Source organism: Ipomoea triloba, chromosome 6, assembly GCF_003576645.1.
Source record: "Ipomoea triloba cultivar NCNSP0323 chromosome 6, ASM357664v1".
Classification (NCBI taxonomy): domain Eukaryota; kingdom Viridiplantae; phylum Streptophyta; class Magnoliopsida; order Solanales; family Convolvulaceae; genus Ipomoea; species Ipomoea triloba.
In genome coordinates this window covers 15,267,811-15,286,719 of record NC_044921.1, presented here as the reverse complement: position 1 = coordinate 15,286,719, position 18,909 = coordinate 15,267,811, and the positions used below count along the sequence as shown (strand labels likewise).

At 35.4% G+C, this 18,909-nt stretch overlaps 4 protein-coding genes across 5 annotated transcripts in view; 2 read left to right on the top strand and 2 right to left on the bottom strand.

Annotated features, from left to right (window-relative positions):
* The window catches only part of LOC116022221 (farnesyl pyrophosphate synthase 1-like), a 462,332-nt gene that overhangs the window by 437,149 nt on the left and 6,274 nt on the right, over positions 1–18,909 (top strand). The gene's annotated exons all lie outside the window — the stretch shown is intronic.
* On the top strand, positions 1,820–5,241 carry LOC116022222 (phosphoglycolate phosphatase 2). 2 transcript variants are annotated; one of them, XM_031262839.1, is made up of 11 exons: positions 1,820–2,047; positions 2,180–2,280; positions 2,368–2,460; positions 2,568–2,639; positions 3,339–3,410; positions 3,770–3,829; positions 3,927–3,979; positions 4,233–4,330; positions 4,412–4,511; positions 4,593–4,696; positions 4,794–5,241. In XM_031262839.1, the coding sequence occupies exons 1-11, from the start codon at positions 1,927–1,929 to the stop codon at positions 4,889–4,891; spliced, it is 972 nt and encodes a 323-aa protein (XP_031118699.1). In that variant the 5' UTR covers positions 1,820–1,926; the 3' UTR covers positions 4,892–5,241. The 2 variants fall into 2 exon arrangements, with proteins under 2 accessions (XP_031118699.1, XP_031118700.1); XM_031262840.1 differs by having other exon boundaries at positions 1,821–2,047; positions 2,180–2,247.
* Positions 5,632–7,965, bottom strand: LOC116022224 (mitogen-activated protein kinase kinase kinase 17-like). The gene is made up of 2 exons (XM_031262841.1): positions 7,121–7,965; positions 5,632–5,906 (listed from the first exon to the last, which is right to left on the bottom strand). Exons 1-2 carry the CDS (start codon positions 7,922–7,924, stop codon positions 5,748–5,750), a joined length of 963 nt encoding a protein of 320 aa, XP_031118701.1. The 5' UTR covers positions 7,925–7,965; the 3' UTR covers positions 5,632–5,747.
* Positions 13,882–14,955, bottom strand: LOC116023538 (mitogen-activated protein kinase kinase kinase 17-like). The gene has a single exon (XM_031264539.1). The coding sequence runs from the start codon at positions 14,953–14,955 to the stop codon at positions 13,978–13,980; it is 978 nt and encodes a 325-aa protein (XP_031120399.1). The 3' UTR covers positions 13,882–13,977.

Genomic DNA, 18,909 nt, shown 5'->3' with positions numbered 1-18,909 from the left:
TGGTCAGGACTTTTTTGACACCTTTAGTCCGGTTGTGAAACCCACTACAGTCAGATTGCTTTTGAGTTTGGCTATTTCCTCAGGTTGGGTGGTTAGGCAGCTTGACGTACACAATGCATTTTTGAATGGTGATTTGGCTGAGACTGTTTATATGCGTCAACCACCTGGGTATGCTGATGCTCAATTACTTGATCACGTTTGTCTGTTGAGGCGTTCCTTATATGGCTTAAAGCAAGCTCTACGAGCTTGGTTTAATCGGCTGCATACTTTTTTACTCTCTGTTGGGTTTATAGCTTCAAAGACTGATGTGTCATTATTCTATTACTCTCGTGGTTCTGCATGTGTGTATCTTTTAGTATATGTTGATGACATTTTGGTAATGGGGACTGATGAGCTACTAGTGTCTGATTTACTCTCTAAACTGTCTAATGCTTTCAAAATTAGAGATCTTGGTGAACCTGGTTTCTTTCTTGGAATTGAGCTAGTCAAAACTAGCAATGGTGTTATTCTTTCTCAGCAGCGGTACATGTCAGACATCTTGAAACGGGCTGGAATGACTGATTGTAAACCTCTCGCCACTCCTATTTCTACATCGAAAACTCCATTGCTTAATTCAGATTCATATGAAGATCCAACGAAATACAGGAGTTTGGCTGGTGCTCTCCAGTATCTCACAATTACACGGCCAGACTTATCCTTTGCGGTCAATCAATTGTGTCAACATATGCATGCTCCAACATTGTCTCACTGGGAGCAGCTAAAACGAGTGCTCAGGTATGTCAAAGGCACCCTCTCATTCGGCTTGCGTGTAACTCAGTCAAATTCTAGAGAGCTTCATGCTTTCTCTGATTCTGACTGGGCTGGTTGTCCTGAGGACCGTAAATCTACTAGTGGGTATGCAGTGTTTCTTGGCACCAATCTTATCTCTTGGGTGTGCAAGAAACAGAAGACAGTTGCAAGATCATCCACGGAAGCTGAGTATAAAGCCTTGGCTGATGTTTGTGCTGAGGTCATATGGATCATGTCCTTGCTGCGTGAGATCAAAATTGATGGCATCCTTACTCCCAAATTATGGTGTGACAATCTTGGTGCTACTTATATGTGTGTGAATCCAATTTTTCATGCAAGAACTAAGCACGTGGAGATTGACTACCACTTTGTTAGAGATAGGGTTGCCAATGGAGATATTCAGGTTAACTTTATTTCCACAAAAGATCAATTAGCTGATATCTTTACAAAAGCTTTGCCTAGTCCTAGATTTTCTTTTCTTAGGGACAAGCTTCAGGTTAGTAGTTTACCATGCGCTTGAGGGGGAGTATTAGGACTCTCTGAGTTTGAGTCACGTTAGGACTAGCTATCCTACTCTACCTGAGACTCCCCTAGTATATATATCTCCTATTCCTCATCATTGTAATTGTTCAATTGAATCAATACAATATTCAGTTCTCATCACAATATCAAATTGCGTTATCATTTAAATAGATGGTTACAAAAGAGAATCGCCTTATTAAATTGAAAATGAAAATTTAAGAAAGTACAAAACATACTATATCTTAAAGAAAAATAAATGAGTAATTCTACATATACTCTCACTACACACTCCCATTTTTTATTCCATATGAGTTGGCATTCTTTGATTGATCAATTTAATAGGGGGCCATGTGTTTATCCATTCCTTTTTGTTTCATCCTCCAATCAAATTTGAACACAAGTGAGAGTAAAAGTTGGGAGTATAATTTTGAGAGTACATCTAGTATTTTTTAAAATAAATTGGGATTAAAAATTATATGGTCAAAAAGGTTGGAACTGAGCATATGCCACAAAGAAGTGGTAAAATGCGAATTCGCTAGTCGATACCTTTTCTTCCTTTTTTGTCAAAAAGCACACTGGAACTCTCCTTCTTCGATCGCCGGCGAAGAGACCACCATGAACGGCCAGCTTGTAAATTCGCCCATGAAACAGTCTTCCGTTCGCTCCGAGTGTCTCTCCTCCCATAATGTCAAAGAGCTTCTCGATTCCGTCGATGCTTTTCTCTTTGATTGCGACGGTATGAGTTCTACTGCACTCATTGCTATGGAATCTGACTGCCATATCAATATTCAGTCGAAAACTCGTTTAATATATTTGTATATTCAGCATACAATTGTTTTTAGTCTGATTTTTTTCAAAAATTTTTAAGGCGTGATTTGGAAAGGTGATAAATTGATAGATGGAATCCCTGAGGCACTCGACATGCTTCGTAGCAGGGTACTTCAATTCCTTTTCGTTTTGATTTATTGGGTACTTCACAAGAGATTTTTCTATTTCTCTGCAAGTTATCTGTATATGCACATTGATAGCATAGGCGTGTTGATGCGATATTTTTAGGGGAAGAAGCTTGTTTTTGTGACGAATAATTCCACAAAATCAAGAAAACAGTATGCCAAGAAGTTTCAGTCCCTTGGAATTCCTGTTTCCGAGGTTTGTTTGCCTGACCATTGGTACTGCTGCTAATATGATACCTGAGATTGGAAAGAGTACATTTCATTAGCCCTTTTTTCTGAAATAGTCTCTCACTGCCTCTGCAGGACGAGATATTCTCATCATCGTTTGCTGCTGCAATGTATTTGAAGGTTCGCAACTTTCCCACTGACAAGAAGGTAAGCATTCCTCTGTGCAGGGATGGTAGTTAGTTTAGGCTAAGGGCAGTTGTTTTCTGTGTAGAAGTAAAGATTTGGCACAGATTATCTGGTTTGTATTAAACTTGTTTAAGAAATAGAATTCTTGGTTACAATTAAATCCACTCTGAAATAAAGAAGTGAAAATAGCTATTAAAGTATATTTAGAGTTGTTTTTTATCATTCGATTTATGGATTCTCCAAATCTTGCTTATTAGATGTGAAAGATAATGATTTTGATGTCCAAATATCCACTCACATTAAACAAAGAACACACGTATTCATTGGATAATTTCTCTTCTTATTCTTTTGCTACTATTGAAATTACATTTGAGGTTTTACAGTTTACAAAGTAATTTGAAACGTTTGAATATATGAAAGCAGAGATCAGTGGTACTGAGGTGTTTTAAATTTCTTGGCACAAATGATCTTTGTGGATTTACTTCCATTTCATTTTAAATCTGCTTGTGTGTCCATGCTAAATATAGTAAAACTGTGAGTAACTTATAACTCTTTACTAGTTCATTTATTCATATACTAATTTGGTTTCATTATGCTTCTATTTCTATAAAGGTTTGCAATATTATGTTTTAACTTTCTTATACCTATTGATATGATTGGAATTAACTAATAATCTAAAACTTAATGATGTAACGGTAGATATCAAATTGATATTTTCAGGTTTATGTAATAGGCGAGGAAGGCATATTGGAGGAGCTTGAGCTTGCTGGCTTTACAGGGCTTGGCGGTCCGGTTGGTTTCCTTCTTTTCCGTGTTGCTTCCAGAGTTGACCTTATTTGACAATATATACTGTCAGTTATCAAAAACACTGCTTATATATTCCTTGATCATATGATTTTTTTTTTCAAATCAGCAACATATGATCTCTTCCATATTTAGTTTGGCTATTGCAATTCTGCCCACTGCTTAAATTTGGTTACATAAAATTGGCCACAAGCTGCCAAGTGTAAAAACTGTTATGAACTTCCTTTTCCTTCATTAAACAAAATAGATAGTTTATATAATAATAACTTTTTTGTTCTTTTAACATCATGATTGTGATACTATACTATTAATTTGTTTATCTATTAGCTGATGAACCAACTTTGCAGGCAGATGGAAAGAAGACTCTGGAACTGAAATCAGGATTCATTTTTGAGCATGACAAGAGTGTAAAGTTTGAAACTGCTTTCATTTATAAACAAAGTTCTTTTGAAAGAATTTCTTTTTCTTATTGTTTCTATTGAATAGCTGTACTTTTAAACCCAGGTCGGAGCTGTCATTGTTGGACTTGATCAATACATCAATTACTACAAGCTGCAGTAAAGCATATACTTTCCACGCTCACTTTATTTCTCTCTATTCCATAGTTATGCTTAACTCTTTAAATTTCCCAAAGCCTTATATTTTCTCTTGATTTACTACTGTTTCTAACGTTCTGATATCACATTGAGATGAAAAAAAAAATCATTAATGATATTTAAGAGAAATGAAAAGATAGTACACTTAGTCTTGGCATATTTTGGAATGGACAAGTTTTAATTTTTATTTTGCATTATGAATGGAATGCTACAGGTATGGAACGCTTTGTGTACGTGAGAACCCCGGATGCCTATTTATTGCTACCAATCGTGATGCAGTGGGGCACATGACTGATCAACAAGAGTGGCCGGGTAAATGCTAGATCTTAGCATTTCTGACAACAGCTGTACAGGAGATGTTCAAGAATTCGTAATATTCTTTTATGGTTTTAGGTGCTGGATGTATGGTTGCTGCAATGTGTGGATCAACTCAAAAGGAGCCTATTGTAGTTGGGAAACCATCAACTTTCATGATGGATTTTTTATTACAGAAGTAAGCAAAATCTTGCGATGGCTCATTGACATCAACTATCAATTCATCTAAGTTCTTAACTCTGCTATCATTGTTTTGCAGATTCAATATTGCTACCTCGAGGATGTGTATGGTTGGTGACAGATTGGACACGGATATCTTATTTGGAAAGAATTCTGGCTGCCAGACTCTCCTTGTTCTTTCAGGTTCCACACTCTTATCCTTGTCGATCTTTGAGACCATGCCATTTATCGGGATAGAACATTTGGCTCGTGATGATATCAGTATTGGTGATTATTGCAGGTGTAACAAATCTGTCGACACTGATAGACTCTGCAAATGACATTAAACCAGATTATTACACCGGCAAGTTGTCCGATATTCTAAAATTGCTGAAATGATCAATTATATAGTCATCATAGTACAGCATTTTCACATTATGCAAAATTCTCACTGCATCACACACATCAGTTCTTTGGAGGTCCAAAAGAGATTCACTTTTGAGCTTCCTGGACCAGGAATCCTGGTTCTTCTATTTTCTGTTTTTTGAATTTCTGCAATAATCACAAGCAAAAATATATATATACACTGTACTTTATTTTTTGAAGTTCATGGAGGGGGGACACACCAAACTATACACTGTACTTTTTTAATACCTTACTTGGCTACTATTGTGTGGTGTTGATGAATTGCACACTAATGTATCTCTTTAAGCATTGCCTTAAAAAAAAAAACAAGAGTAAATTGCACTTTTGGTCCTCTGACTATGTAGGTCCTGTTAATTTCAACACTTGACTTTTAAAACTAACAAATTAGTACCTTAACTATGCATTTTTTAACAGATTAGGTCCTCCGGCCAAATCACCGGCTAAATGTCGCCGGAAAGTTGTAATTCATTTTAATTCATTTTAAGACCATGTCATTTATCGGGATAGAACTCAATTATATCATATTACTATAAACTGAAATATGTATAATAATGTGATAACCACCATTAAGTGTCAGACCACAAAATAATCTTAAAATAGAATGACATTTTAAAGAATAGGTCTATGCAGACCTTAACATGTGAAGAGAAACTTTGCAACATGAATAAAAGAAACCAAACCAGAAGCCATGTAATGCACAATATAAAAGATGGTTTTTGAGTTTTCAAAAGAATATTTATTTATTAAACACAATAAAAGATTCTTTCCTAGCTTTTACATCCTATTTCTTCTTCTAAAACCTATTCTATGAAACAGATCAGAACATCAATCAATGCCCCAAAATCACAGTTTTCATCTTCTGATGAAACAGAACAGGTTGATTAGAAGCAGATGGTCGGGAAGAACATGCGCGAATCCTCGTCGAAAACAAACAAGTAGTAGAACTCCATCCTTCAAACCCAAAAGGGCTATTGACTTGATGATGATCCTCCAGTTTTTTCCCCAACAGTAGATTAAATTCATTAGCAACAAACCGATGATTCAGCAACATTGCGGCAGTCCATCTCGTACTGGGGTTTCTTGCAAAGCACATCTCCAGAAAATCCTTGCAGCTATTGGATATACCCTCTGGGATTTCGGGTTTCTTGGAGGCAATTTTAGAAACGCATCCGGCGGATTTCCGGTGATCATCTCCACAACGATGCACCCTATAGCCCATATATCTTTGGCGCCTCGTGCATCCCGGAAACCAAAGACTCCGGCGAGGTGTACAGTAAAGACCCCCGGTGACAATTCCAAAAATGTTAACTCCGGAGGGCTTAGCCAGCCCGAAATCGGCGATCTTGAGACGATTCACCCCGCACCCACACGGAAACACAAGAACATTGGCGGGTTTCAAATCGCAGTGAACCAATCCCCAGCCGTGCACTTCCTCTAAACCCTTCAGAAGCTGATAAGCGTAGAAAGAAACCTCAAATTCCATGATGTTTCCGGGGCGAGACTTGATCAGGCTCTCCAGTGATCCACCCGGAGCGTACTCGAGTAAAAGGTTGTAGACAACCTCTTCATGTTCTAGGCTGGTGTCGTCTCCGAAACAGTGGACGATATAGGGACATCCTCGGAGTTGATTCAAGATTCGCCTTCCACCCTAAGTGATCTTGAAGACTCTAGCTTTGAAGACTTCACGGCAAACACCTGCGGATCAGTTGATGTAGATGAAGAAAGTCGACCAAGAAATACGGTGCCGTAGGATCCTGCGCCAAGAATTTGAAATTTTTGACAGGCCATGCTGTTGCGATGAAGGGAAGAGAGAGTGAGTGCTAACGTAACTGCTGAGATGACTAGGGTAAGTATTAGGAAAGGTTAATACTCTAATTATATAGAGTGGGGAAATATCCTAATCCAATCAAGAATAAGATTAGGAGACTTCCAAGAAGTATTAGGAAAGGTAATACTCCTCATTATATAGGTGGGGAAATATCCTAACCAAGCTGAACTAATAAAAATTTCTGCACCTTTAACTATTAATCGAATCAAAATTTCTATTATCAAATTAACCTAATCGGATTTTATTTTTTGGTTAACTGAAATTTTTAATTAATTTTTATTTTTTGGTTAACTGATTATCTGAAATTTTATTAACTTTTGAAATCCTTAAAATTATAAATTAAATAAAGATTATAAGACCTGTTGATGATGATCCTCCAGTTTTTTCCCCAACAGTAGATTAAATTCATTAGCAACAAACCGATGATTCAGCAACATTGCGGCAGTCCATCTCGTACTGGGGTTTCTTGCAAAGCACATCTCCAGAAAATCCTTGCAGCTATTGGATATACCCTCTGGGATTTCGGGTTTCTTGGAGGCAATGTTTAGAAACGCATCCGGCGGATTTCCGGTGATCATCTCCACAACGATGCACCCTATAGCCCATATATCTTTGGGCGCCTCGTGCATCCCGGAAACCAAAGACTCCGGCGAGGTATACAGTAAAGACCCCCGGTGACAATTCCCAAAAATGTTAACTCCGGAGGGCTTAGCCAGCCCGAAATCGGCGATCTTGAGACGATTCACCCCGCACCCACACGGAAACACAAGAACATTGGCGGGTTTCAAATCGCAGTGAACCAATCCCCAGCCGTGCACTTCCTCTAAACCCTTCAGAAGCTGATAAGCGTAGAAAGAAACCTCAAATTCCATGATGTTTCCGGGGCGAGACTTGATCAGGCTCTCCAGTGATCCACCCGGAGCGTACTCGAGTAAAAGGTTGTAGACAACCTCTTCATGTTCTAGGCTGGTGTCGTCTCCGAAACAGTGGACGATATAGGGACATCCTCGGAGTTGATTCAAGATTCGCCCTTCCACCCTAAGTGATCTTGAAGACTCTAGCTTTGAAGACTTCACGGCAAACACCTGCGGATCAGTTGATGTAGATGAAGAAAGTCGACCAAGAAATACGGTGCCGTAGGATCCTGCGCCAAGAATTTGAAATTTTTGACAGGCCATGCTGTTGCGATGAAGGGAAGAGAGAGTGAGTGCTAACGTAACTGCTGAGATGACTAGGGTAAGTATTAGGAAAGGTTAATACTCCTAATTATATAGAGTGGGGAAATATCCTAATCCAATCAAGAATAAGATTAGGAGACTTCCAAGAAGTATTAGGAAAGGTAATACTCCTCATTATATAGGGTGGGGAAATATCCTAACCAAGCTGAACTAATAAAAATTTCTGCACCTTTAACTATTAATCGAATCAAAATTTCTATTATCAAATTAACCTAATCGGATTTTATTTTTTGGTTAACTGAAATTTTTAATTAATTTTTATTTTTTGGTTAACTGATTATCTGAAATTTTTAATTAACTTTTGAAATCCTTAAAATTATAAATTAAATAAAGATTACCTGTTATATCTGATGGTGAATATACTATACCCTGAATATATCACCCTATACATTTCGTACATTTGCTTGATATCAGGTTGGGCTGCACCTATATAAGGGGTACTGACCCTTCCAAGCAAGGGGACGTCTTCTTCTCTTTTCTAATTTAATCCTTTTATAATTGATTCAAGGGCTAGTAAAAGGGAAGAACTTTTTCCTACTCTCGTACACTTTCATTTACACACTCAATAGAGTTTATACATTTTCTTATAGATTTGATACAATAGTTGATGGATTTGCATACACCAGGTTAATTAACTCTATCAATATCAATACCTATAAAAATTATTTTTCATATATATATATATATATATATATATATAAAAGTTAATCGATAATTTCGAACCGAATTAATTGATAATCAAAATTAAGTAAAATTCAGAACCATTAATTGAACTGAATTATATAAGTTAAAAAAATAGTTAACTGAAGTCCTTCGGTTTAGTCGATTAACCGATTTTGTACCAAAGTTTGCACACCCCTACACATTTTGTTGAAAGGAATCAAAATTTGTTCGACTTAAAAGTATTTAATATATATATATATATATATATATATATATATATATATATATATATATATATATATATAAATCAATCGATTTTTGATTCGGTTCGGTTTGAGACCATTCAATTTTAAAATATAAAAGTAATAAAACCAATCAATTTTTAATAATAAATCAAAACCTAACCGTTTAGTTAAAGCTTGACAAGTCTAATGTGTCACTAAGGCCATTCTTAATAGTGTGAGGGTTTTAAGGAGATTTTGCAGATATAACTAGCTAGGAAAGAGAAAATGGGAGTGAAAGAAAAAAGAAAATAAAATAAAAAATTGTAATATATATATATTTATGTGCCCGCCAGTTGCGCCTCACCCTGTGTGGCGCCTCTCTTCTCTCAAGCTGAGCCCCACTTCCACGGTCAAAAATCCCAAATTTGCAGGGCTTTCTCACCTTTCGCTCTCTTCACATTCTCTCTTGCACCTCATCTATTTTTTTCTTAAAAATTGTGCAAAATACACAAATGGGGAGTGCATAATAGGTAAACTTATTGTATTCATATGTATAAGTTAACATTTAAATTCATTTTTTAAGTTTGGTTTTGGCTCGGATTAAGAAATTTATTAACATTCGCTAGCTAGTTCTCTTTAGGGGTTGAAATTTATTAACATTCGTTAGCTAGTTCTCTTTAGGGGTTGTATGTATATATATAATAGTTAAATGAGTACTAGTATGTAGTTTATTACAAAAGTTTCTATAACTTTAGGTGACTTTTTACTATTTTTATATTTAAACTACTATGTTTATTTTTAAAAATTAATAATTTAGTTATTATATTTGAATATGTTTATTATTTTTTGTTTTAGTATAACTAATGTATTTTATGATTTTATTATGTGTAAGTAATTTAAATATTATTTTTTGAGAAAAATTAATAAGATAATAAGTGGTGGGTACCCCTAGTGGGCACCTGTATCCGATGGGGTGGGGTGGATTTTTACTTGACCCATTGTCATCCCTAGTTCTCTTGTACACATAATTATTTATTTATTTTCACTAATAATTTAAATTTGAAAATCAAAACAAGAAGTCCAAAATGCATAATATTTCCAATTTCTCAATCTAAAATAAGTTCAAACTAAACCGGCTTCTTCACCTGCGTCTGCCATCAGACAACAACATCACAAACTCGCAAAGACAAATTGAGAACAAAGAATAATTGTGAAAATTTGGATTAAAGATTTGGAGATTTAGTGTATATATATATATATATATATATATATATATATATATATATATATATATATATATATATATATAAACCCTTCATTTTTGGTTCGGTTCGGTCTGAAACTATTTAGTTTATAAAATATAAAGCTAATCGGTTTTTAATAATAAATCAAAACCTAACCATTTAGTTCGATTTGTTCATCTATACTTTTTCAACTTGTTGAAGTACAAACCGCTTCCACTTGGAGCATCTACACTAGTCGCTTTTTGTTTTTGTTTTTGTTTTTGTTTTGTTTTGTTTTGTTTTGTTTTTTTTTTTTTTTTTTGTGAAGCTCATAATATGTTAAATGCAATAAATATACAATTTATTAACTGCAGGTACATAATAAGGTAATTATAATGGATATATAATTTATTAATTTAATATACATAATATCTCCTATTTTTTGAGAAAAATTAATAAGATAATAAGTGGTGGGTACCCCTAGTGGGCACCTGTATCCGATGGGGTGGGGTGGATTTTTACTTGACCCATTGTCATCCCTAGTTCTCTTGTACACATAATTATTTATTTATTTTCACTAATAATTTAAATTTGAAAATCAAAACAAGAAGTCCAAAATGCATAATATTTCCAATTTCTCAATCTAAAATAAGTTCAAACTAAACCGGCTTCTTCACCTGCGTCTGCCATCAGACAACAACATCACAAACTCGCAAAGACAAATTGAGAACAAAGAATAATTGTGAAAATTTGGATTAAAGATTTGGAGATTTAGTGTATATATATATATATATATATATATATATATATATATATATATATATATATATATATATATAAACCCTTCATTTTTGGTTCGGTTCGGTCTGAAACTATTTAGTTTATAAATATAAAGCTAATCGGTTTTAATAATAAATCAAAACCTAACCATTTAGTTCGATTTGTTCATCTATACTTTTTCAACTTGTTGAAGTACAAACCGCTTCCACTTGGAGCATCTACACTAGTCGCTTTTTGTTTTTGTTTTGTTTTTGTTTTTTTGTTTTGTTTTGTTTTTTTTTTTTTTTTTGTGAAGCTCATAATATGTTAAATGCAATAAATATACAATTTATTAACTGCAGGTACATAATAAGGTAATTATAATGGATATATAATTTATTAATTTAATATACATAATATCTCCCTGTATGTATATAATTTGGACATGATCCATTATGTACATGATGAATTTAGTCCATAATATAACAATTGGGATGCCTCCCTATTCGCCCGACCATAGACATTAGACGAGCTTATTGCAGCAATTTGTAATTTTGTATTGAGTTTAGCCCAACTCAGCTGCGGCTTCTCGAATCATTACACCATGGACTATGATCCATCTTATTAAGTGAACTATTAATATCAATGTCGCAAAAATTCCGTCTAGACGCCGATTAATCCCCGCTTAGGCGCTAGACACCAGTCGACCGCCTAGCGTATCACCTTAAATGGTGGTCTAGGCGGCTGGCCGCCTAGGCCGCTTAAGCTCCGCCAAGGCCGCCTAAACACCGTCTAGGCCGCTTAGGCGTTAACCGCCTAAGCCTCCTAGGCGCTGATTAGACCTTATAGGTACCAACTAGGCCACCTAGGCACTGACTAGGCTGCCTAGTCGGACAATTAACTATTGTTCTTCTTTTTTTAATGAATTATTTCATTCAAAACAACATCGTTTTGAGCGAAAAAAACTCTAAATTGTACAAACTCTATATATTTTTATGTTAATATTTAATATTTTAGTATTTTAGTATTAACTATTAAAGTATTATATAATTTATAATTATTAGTCTTTAAAAAATTAAAAATACTGAAATAATTTTTTTTTAAAAAGGGGCCTAGGTGCTGATTAATCCTCGGCTAGGCGTCCTAGGTGCTAGGCGCTTGCCGAGCGCCCAAGGAGCGTCTAGCGATTTTTTCAATCATGATTAATATAATGTACATTTTTAATATACTAAAAGTTCATTTTCAATATATTGAATATTCAATTTTTAAAAATACATCATTCTTGTAAGGAAGGTTCGTAGTACACAAATAATGTACTTTTTAATATATTAAAAACCAACACAACAAAATAATTTGACGGGCTTCTCCCATTTCGAAAGCTTCCGGAATCTCGTTCCATTGGATTTTGTAATGCAACTCCTTTTCAATGTGCACAAAGATTTTTTGTTTTTATTTTTTTTAAACCAAGCTAGCTCTATACTCAAAATCAAAATCAAAACATTTTGTTAAGAATGGATGATTCATTTCTACTTAATCACACCTTCCAGACCTGCTCATTTTGCCACCGAACAATCACTACGAGCAGTGCAGCATGTTCCCTAGACATAACTGCCCAACAGAACAGGTTTGAGTTTAACCAATGTGGAAACACAGCTTGCCAGTCCACCCATTCCAGGCCTTGGGGACATTGAGCTTCCATAATTCATGCCCTCTCGGACATATATGATCAACCTCCTCTACAACACCATAGCAAGCAGATACACACCTTTCAGTTGTAGTAAAACCGTGTCACCATCTTTCCACATTAGTAATCACTCTAATCTTTCATGCTTTAACCAACCAAAGAAAGGTATATATGAATCCAATTTCAAAATCCTCTTCCATCCCATCTCACTACCACTCCTGGCCTGTGACTTCATTTTCCATCTACAGTCTCAACAGCATGCATCTGTTAAAACATATGGACCCAACCTCTCAAGGACACATTTTGGTACTGTCTTGCCAAACATATGGACCCAAACTGTTAAGATCCTCAAGCATCCCCTTCATGAATCAATAGAAGCCTCTGCAAATAATCAAAGAAAAGGTGTGAAAGGATAGCCCCATTCTGGGAGTCCAATCTGTCACCAACAGATACACATTCTTGAGGTAGTAATATTGGAACTTCAAAACTATGATAGCAGAGTTAAGAACTTCAAAAACTCAATGACAAAATCATATGACCAAGGAATATATAAGCAGTGTTTTTGATAATTGACAGAGTAATGTCAAAGAAGGAAGCCAACCAGACTTTCCCGAGCCCTGTAAAGCCAAAGAAGGAAGCCAACCAGACTTTCCCGAGCCCTGTAAAGCCAGTAAGCTCAAGCTCCTCCAATACGCCTTCCTCACCAATTACATAAACCTGAAAATATCAATTTCGAAATTCCTCACCAATTACATAAACCTGAAAATATCAATTTCGAAATCTGCTTTTACATCATTAAGTTTTAGATTGTTAGGTAATCCCGATCATATCAGTAGGTATACGAAACTTAAAACACAATGCAAACTTTTATAGAAATAGATGCACAATGAAATCAAATTAGTTTATGGACTGAAGTAGTAAAGAACTATAACTTATTCATGGTTTTCTATATATAGCATGGACACACAACAAGCAGATATAAAATGAATTGGAAGTAAATCCACGAAGATCATTTGTGCCAAGAAATTTAAAACACCTCAGTACCATTGATATCTATCTCCTTTCATATATTCAAAACATTTCAAATTATGCAGTTCAATCTTGCATATTTAGAATGATTACGGGGTTTCATACCGTGATCATCTATTTAGAATGATAACAGAAGTGTTATCACATTACATACTAATTAAAAGAAAAGAAAAATTCTATTTTATTTTCAAATAGAAATATATAGTTTCATGAGCATATAAATTCACCATATTATGCTTCTATATCTGCTTATAAACTCACCAGATTCTCAACTGAAATTTACTTTAAAATGCATAATAAAAGATGGTTTTGGAGTTTTCAAAAGAATTTACTTATTAACACAATAAAAGATTCTTTCCTAACTTTTACATCCTATTTCTTCTTCTAAAACCTATTCCATGAAACAAAACATCAATGCCCCAAAACCACAGTTTTCATCTTCTGAAACAGAACAGGTTGATTAGAAGAAGATGGTCGTGAAGAACATGCGCGAATCCTCGTCGAAAACAAACAAGTAGTAGAACTCCATCCTTCAAACCCAAAAGGGCTATTGACTTGATGATGATCCTCCAGTTTTCGCCCCAACAGTAGATTAAATTCATTAGCAACAAACGGATGATTCAGCAACATTGCGGCAGTCCATCTCGTACTGGGGTTTCTTTCAAAGCACCTCTCCAGAAAATCCTTGCAGCGATTGGATATACCCTCTGGGATTTCGGGTTTCTTGAATGCTATGTTTAGAGACGCATCCTTGCTATCAAGAAACCTCCACGCTGGGTTTCCGGTGATCATCTCCACCACCATGCACCCTATAGCCCATATATCCTTAGGCGTCTCGTGCATCCCGGAAACCAAAGACTCCGGCGAGGTGTACAGTAAAGACCCCCGGTGACAATCCCCAAAAATGTTAACTCCGGAGGGCTTAGCCAGCCCGAAGTCGGCGATCTTGAGACGATTCACCCCGCACCCACACGGAAACACAAGAACATTGGCGGGTTTCAAATCGCAGTGAACCAATCCCCACCCGCGCACTTCCTCTATACCCTTCAGAAGCTGATAAGCGTAGAAAGAAACCTCGAATTCCATGATGTTTCCGGGGCGAGACTTGATCAGGGTCTCGAGTGACCCACCCGGAGCGTACTCGAGTAAAAGGTTATAGACAGCCTTTTCATGTTCTAGGCTGGTGTCGTCTCCGAAACAGTGGACGATATAGGGACATCCTCGGAGTTGATTCAAGATTCGCCCTTCCACCCTAAGTGATCTTGAAGACTCTAGCTTTGAAGACTTCACGGCGAACACCTGCGGATCAGTTGATGAAGATGAAGAAAGTCGACCAAGAAACACGGTGCCGTGGATCCTGCGCCCAGAATTTGAAATTTTTGGCAACATGCTGTTGTGATGAAGGGGAGAGTGAGTGCTAAGATACCCTCCAAGTCTAGGGTAAGTAAGTTATATATAGGGTAGGGAAAAAACCTAATCCAATCAAGAATAATATTAGGAAACTTATAAGAACTAACTAAGAAATTACATCTCCTCGTAACTAATAAAATTAAGAAAGCTAAAGTCATTAGGTGGATAACTTAGACTGGTTTATCTGGATATCCTTTTGTCAAACAGGGTCTCAAGGCAGGGTTTACCCAGAGCACACCAGTCGTTATATCGTGGACAATGGTTCGCAAAATTTTGTGGACCATGGTCCAAAAACGGCACTGTTTCTTTAAGTAAAGAAATTGTTGCTGTCACATATTAACGGAATCCCACAACTCAAAAATGGCACCGTTTTGAACCATGATCCACAGTATAATTTGCGAGAGCAGCTTCGAATTTTCATCATTACCAAAAGAAAAAAAATTAATGTGTAGTAATATTTCCATCTTTTATTTTTAATAAAATTTTCAAAATGTTAGTTTAATTTCAAATAAATAAATTTTATTTCTTTCAACATTTATGTTGCTATTGATAGAATCAACATATTATGAATGAAATAACATACTATAATAAAATCTCTTTTTAAAAAGGATGCATGGTATATCATTCAATGATATTCAAAATATAATATAATATTAGAATTCAAATGTAATAAGACATATGTAGTTTCATGGTAATTCTCTAACATATATTGTTAACCATACATTAGCTATATGCAAAACATGATAAAGACTGTAAGAGAAAAATAAAAACAATACCAACTAAGTTCAAGCTTTCAAAAGGAAAAGATGCATGAAAAGAAAAGAGGTAAGAGAAGATTTTAAAAGGCTTTCAAGTAAAAGAAAATAGCATAGAAATTTCTAAATAAGTATGATGATGTGAACTCGGATGGTCAGAAAATTTAAAATACATCAATCTTTCCAGTGGTCGTCTTTTTCCAACGAATCTATAAAAGTGGTCGCTATTTCCGACCACTTTCTCGGGTGGTTGGAATTAGCGACGAGGATTTTTCCGGATATCCAAATTGGTCGGAAAAGTGATCGGAACATGTGTTTTCGACCCGATTAAGGCTATTTCCAACCACTTTTGGGTGGTCGAAAATCCGTTGATTTCTAGCCGGGCTCACTTGTTAACAGAATGACGAGGAAGAGCGTGATCGTAGTATTACCATTAATAATGAAATTGTATACTAGATAATTAGAAACTAAGGATACAATTTCGGGAAAAAATAAGTGTTGTTGGTCACGAACAAGTAAATTTTTAAATGATAAAGACAAGGTGAACATACTTTTAAAACTTTTTTAAAAATATGATGTTTTTTAGACTCCAAAAGTTAATTTTTCACAAAATGCATTGGAATGTAAGGTTAAAAACTTGTTAGTCTATCAAATTAATTGAATTTATAACACTATATAATTTTTAAATACGTTTTTTTATACGTTCTTGGTAAGTGAAAATTTTAAATTAAGCGTAATATAAGAGATAGATAGAGATGTAGTTTTATAGAGCTTTAAAGGTGGTATAATATCTCTAATCAAGTCTTCTCCTTTATTTCATGTAGGAGGAAATTTACTATGTATATTCAACCTAATAAAAAGCAAACCAATTTTATGCTTTGAATGCCAAGGTATTGTTAGCATTTTCATAAGGGACATTCTTCTTGCTACTCTACCTCTTTCTACAAGTATTACCACAAGTAGAGAATCTCTCTAAGAAGATTTAGCCAAAAATTTGTGTATGTTTTCTTCGACTAATGTTAACTCAAGGATCTTGAACGCCTTAATTTGAGTCTAGCTTGAACTTGTTGGGCAACTAGATTAGACAATGCGTGTGTGCATGTAATCTTATCCATTCATCTAAGAAGATCAAGGCCTGAAAATTAAAGAAAAAATGTGATGGTAATTACAATGGTAGATTTAAGAATGCTTGACACATACACACAAACACACACACACACACACTCTCTCTCTCTATATGTGTGTGTGTGTGTGGATCAGGTGCGGTTAACACAAAAAATACACCTTAAAAACAAAAATTACGCACCTAAAGTTTTAAAATGACGCACCTTAAGTACACAAACAAAGCATATTAAGAACATAAATCACACACCGAAAGTTTTAAAATGGCGCACCTAAAGTTTCAATAACTAGGAGTAGTCAGCCACTCCAATAGTCTAACGGGCATTTGAGGAATAATAAATGGTGTATCCCTTCAATTATAATTTTTCACGAATTTTTTGTTAGGACAAATTCAGTGGAGATTGCTTCCGTCACATGGCACGCTCCTTTCTTAGGACTGAACATATATTTACACATCCTAGCCGAACATCTTTGTCTTTTCCCCTCACTTAGATACATATATATTATGTTCACTCTTTTAATTTCTTTTGAGTGCGAATATAATATTTTTTTTAGCTACTTTCTCAACCTACTGAAGCACAACGTGTCAAGAGTTGCCTCCACTAAGGCTCGAACCCACTCCCATCATCCATGTGGGAGTGTTAATCGGGACACCGGATGCCACTTGATCACAAGATCTTTGGCAGTGCCAATTGACGGTAATAATGGGTTACCGGGTATGTAATCTGAGTATTATTGAAGTAAGATGGTACAGTGTTTGAGTACTTGAGAACAGTATTGAGCGTAGTGCTCAGTGTACAAGTGAATGTAATATCTATTGTTCTAGTAAGAAGTGTCCGAAGCCCCCGCTACGTGGTTGTGAGCCCTTTTATTCCATTCAGTTCAGTGACCGTTGGACATCAATACCTGAGGTATTGAATGCTGAGGAGCTGAACGTCTGTCATCAACGCTGAGGAGGTGAACGTTGGCCATCAATGCTGAGGAGTTGGACCGTTGCGCCTTGATGCTGAGGAGTGGGTAGTTTGAACGGCAACTTGGTTATGACAATGGTTCCGGGTCGGGTACCCAATTACCCTGTCACCAATATAATATATTCTCTCTTTATTCTTATTTATTTTGTCATTTTATATTGTTTTTTTTCATTTTATATTTTCCCTATTATTTAACTTCTATAATTCTCAATTTTTGATTATTCGTTCCGCATTATTCCGCTATATTCCTAACATTTTTGGCTATGTTGGAAGAAATAATGTGTGAAATGAAAATCGAGAGATTAAAAAAAAGGTGTTCATCTTCTAAAACGATTTTATTTTAAGAAAACAAAAAAGATAGCTACACTCACATTGAAGCACACTTGCTTTCCAACTCACACACCCGTTAGGCGTTTGGAGTGGTTGCCAATGGCTACTACTCCAATCGTCTAGCAGGCATTTGAGCTGGATCAAACATTTTAAACATTCTCACCTTTTGCATAAATTGAAATTGGAATAGAAGTGTTTAAGTGCATAATCAATGGAATGGATGTTGAGAGTTGTTTATCCTGAGGTAAACTTAAAAAAAAAAAAAAAAAAAAGAAGAAGAAGAAGGAAAGAATAACAAATGGAGTTAGTCAATACTATAATAATTGCAGAAGAAAAAAAATCATTATAATAAACAACTCTCACAATTTTTTTATGCTTTCTATTAAAATTTTTGTAATTATGACACATCCGATGAAAATTTTTCACGAGTTTTTGGTTATGGTGAAAGATACAACATGTAAAATGACAAGCAAGAGAGTAAAAAGGAGTTCATATGCTAATGCCCAATTAAAAAAAAAAAACAAAAAGATGCTTACACACATATCAAAGCACACTTGCTTTCTAGCTCACCACCGGTTAGGCGATTGGAGTAGTTGCCAACTAGCGACCACTCCAATCATCTAACAAGCATGTGACCCTGATCAAACGTGTCAACATTTTGCATAAATTGAAATTGGAATAGTGGATGTTTAAGAGCATAGTCAATGGAAGAGTTTTCAAGAGTGTTTTGTCATCCTAAGCTAAATAAAGAAAAA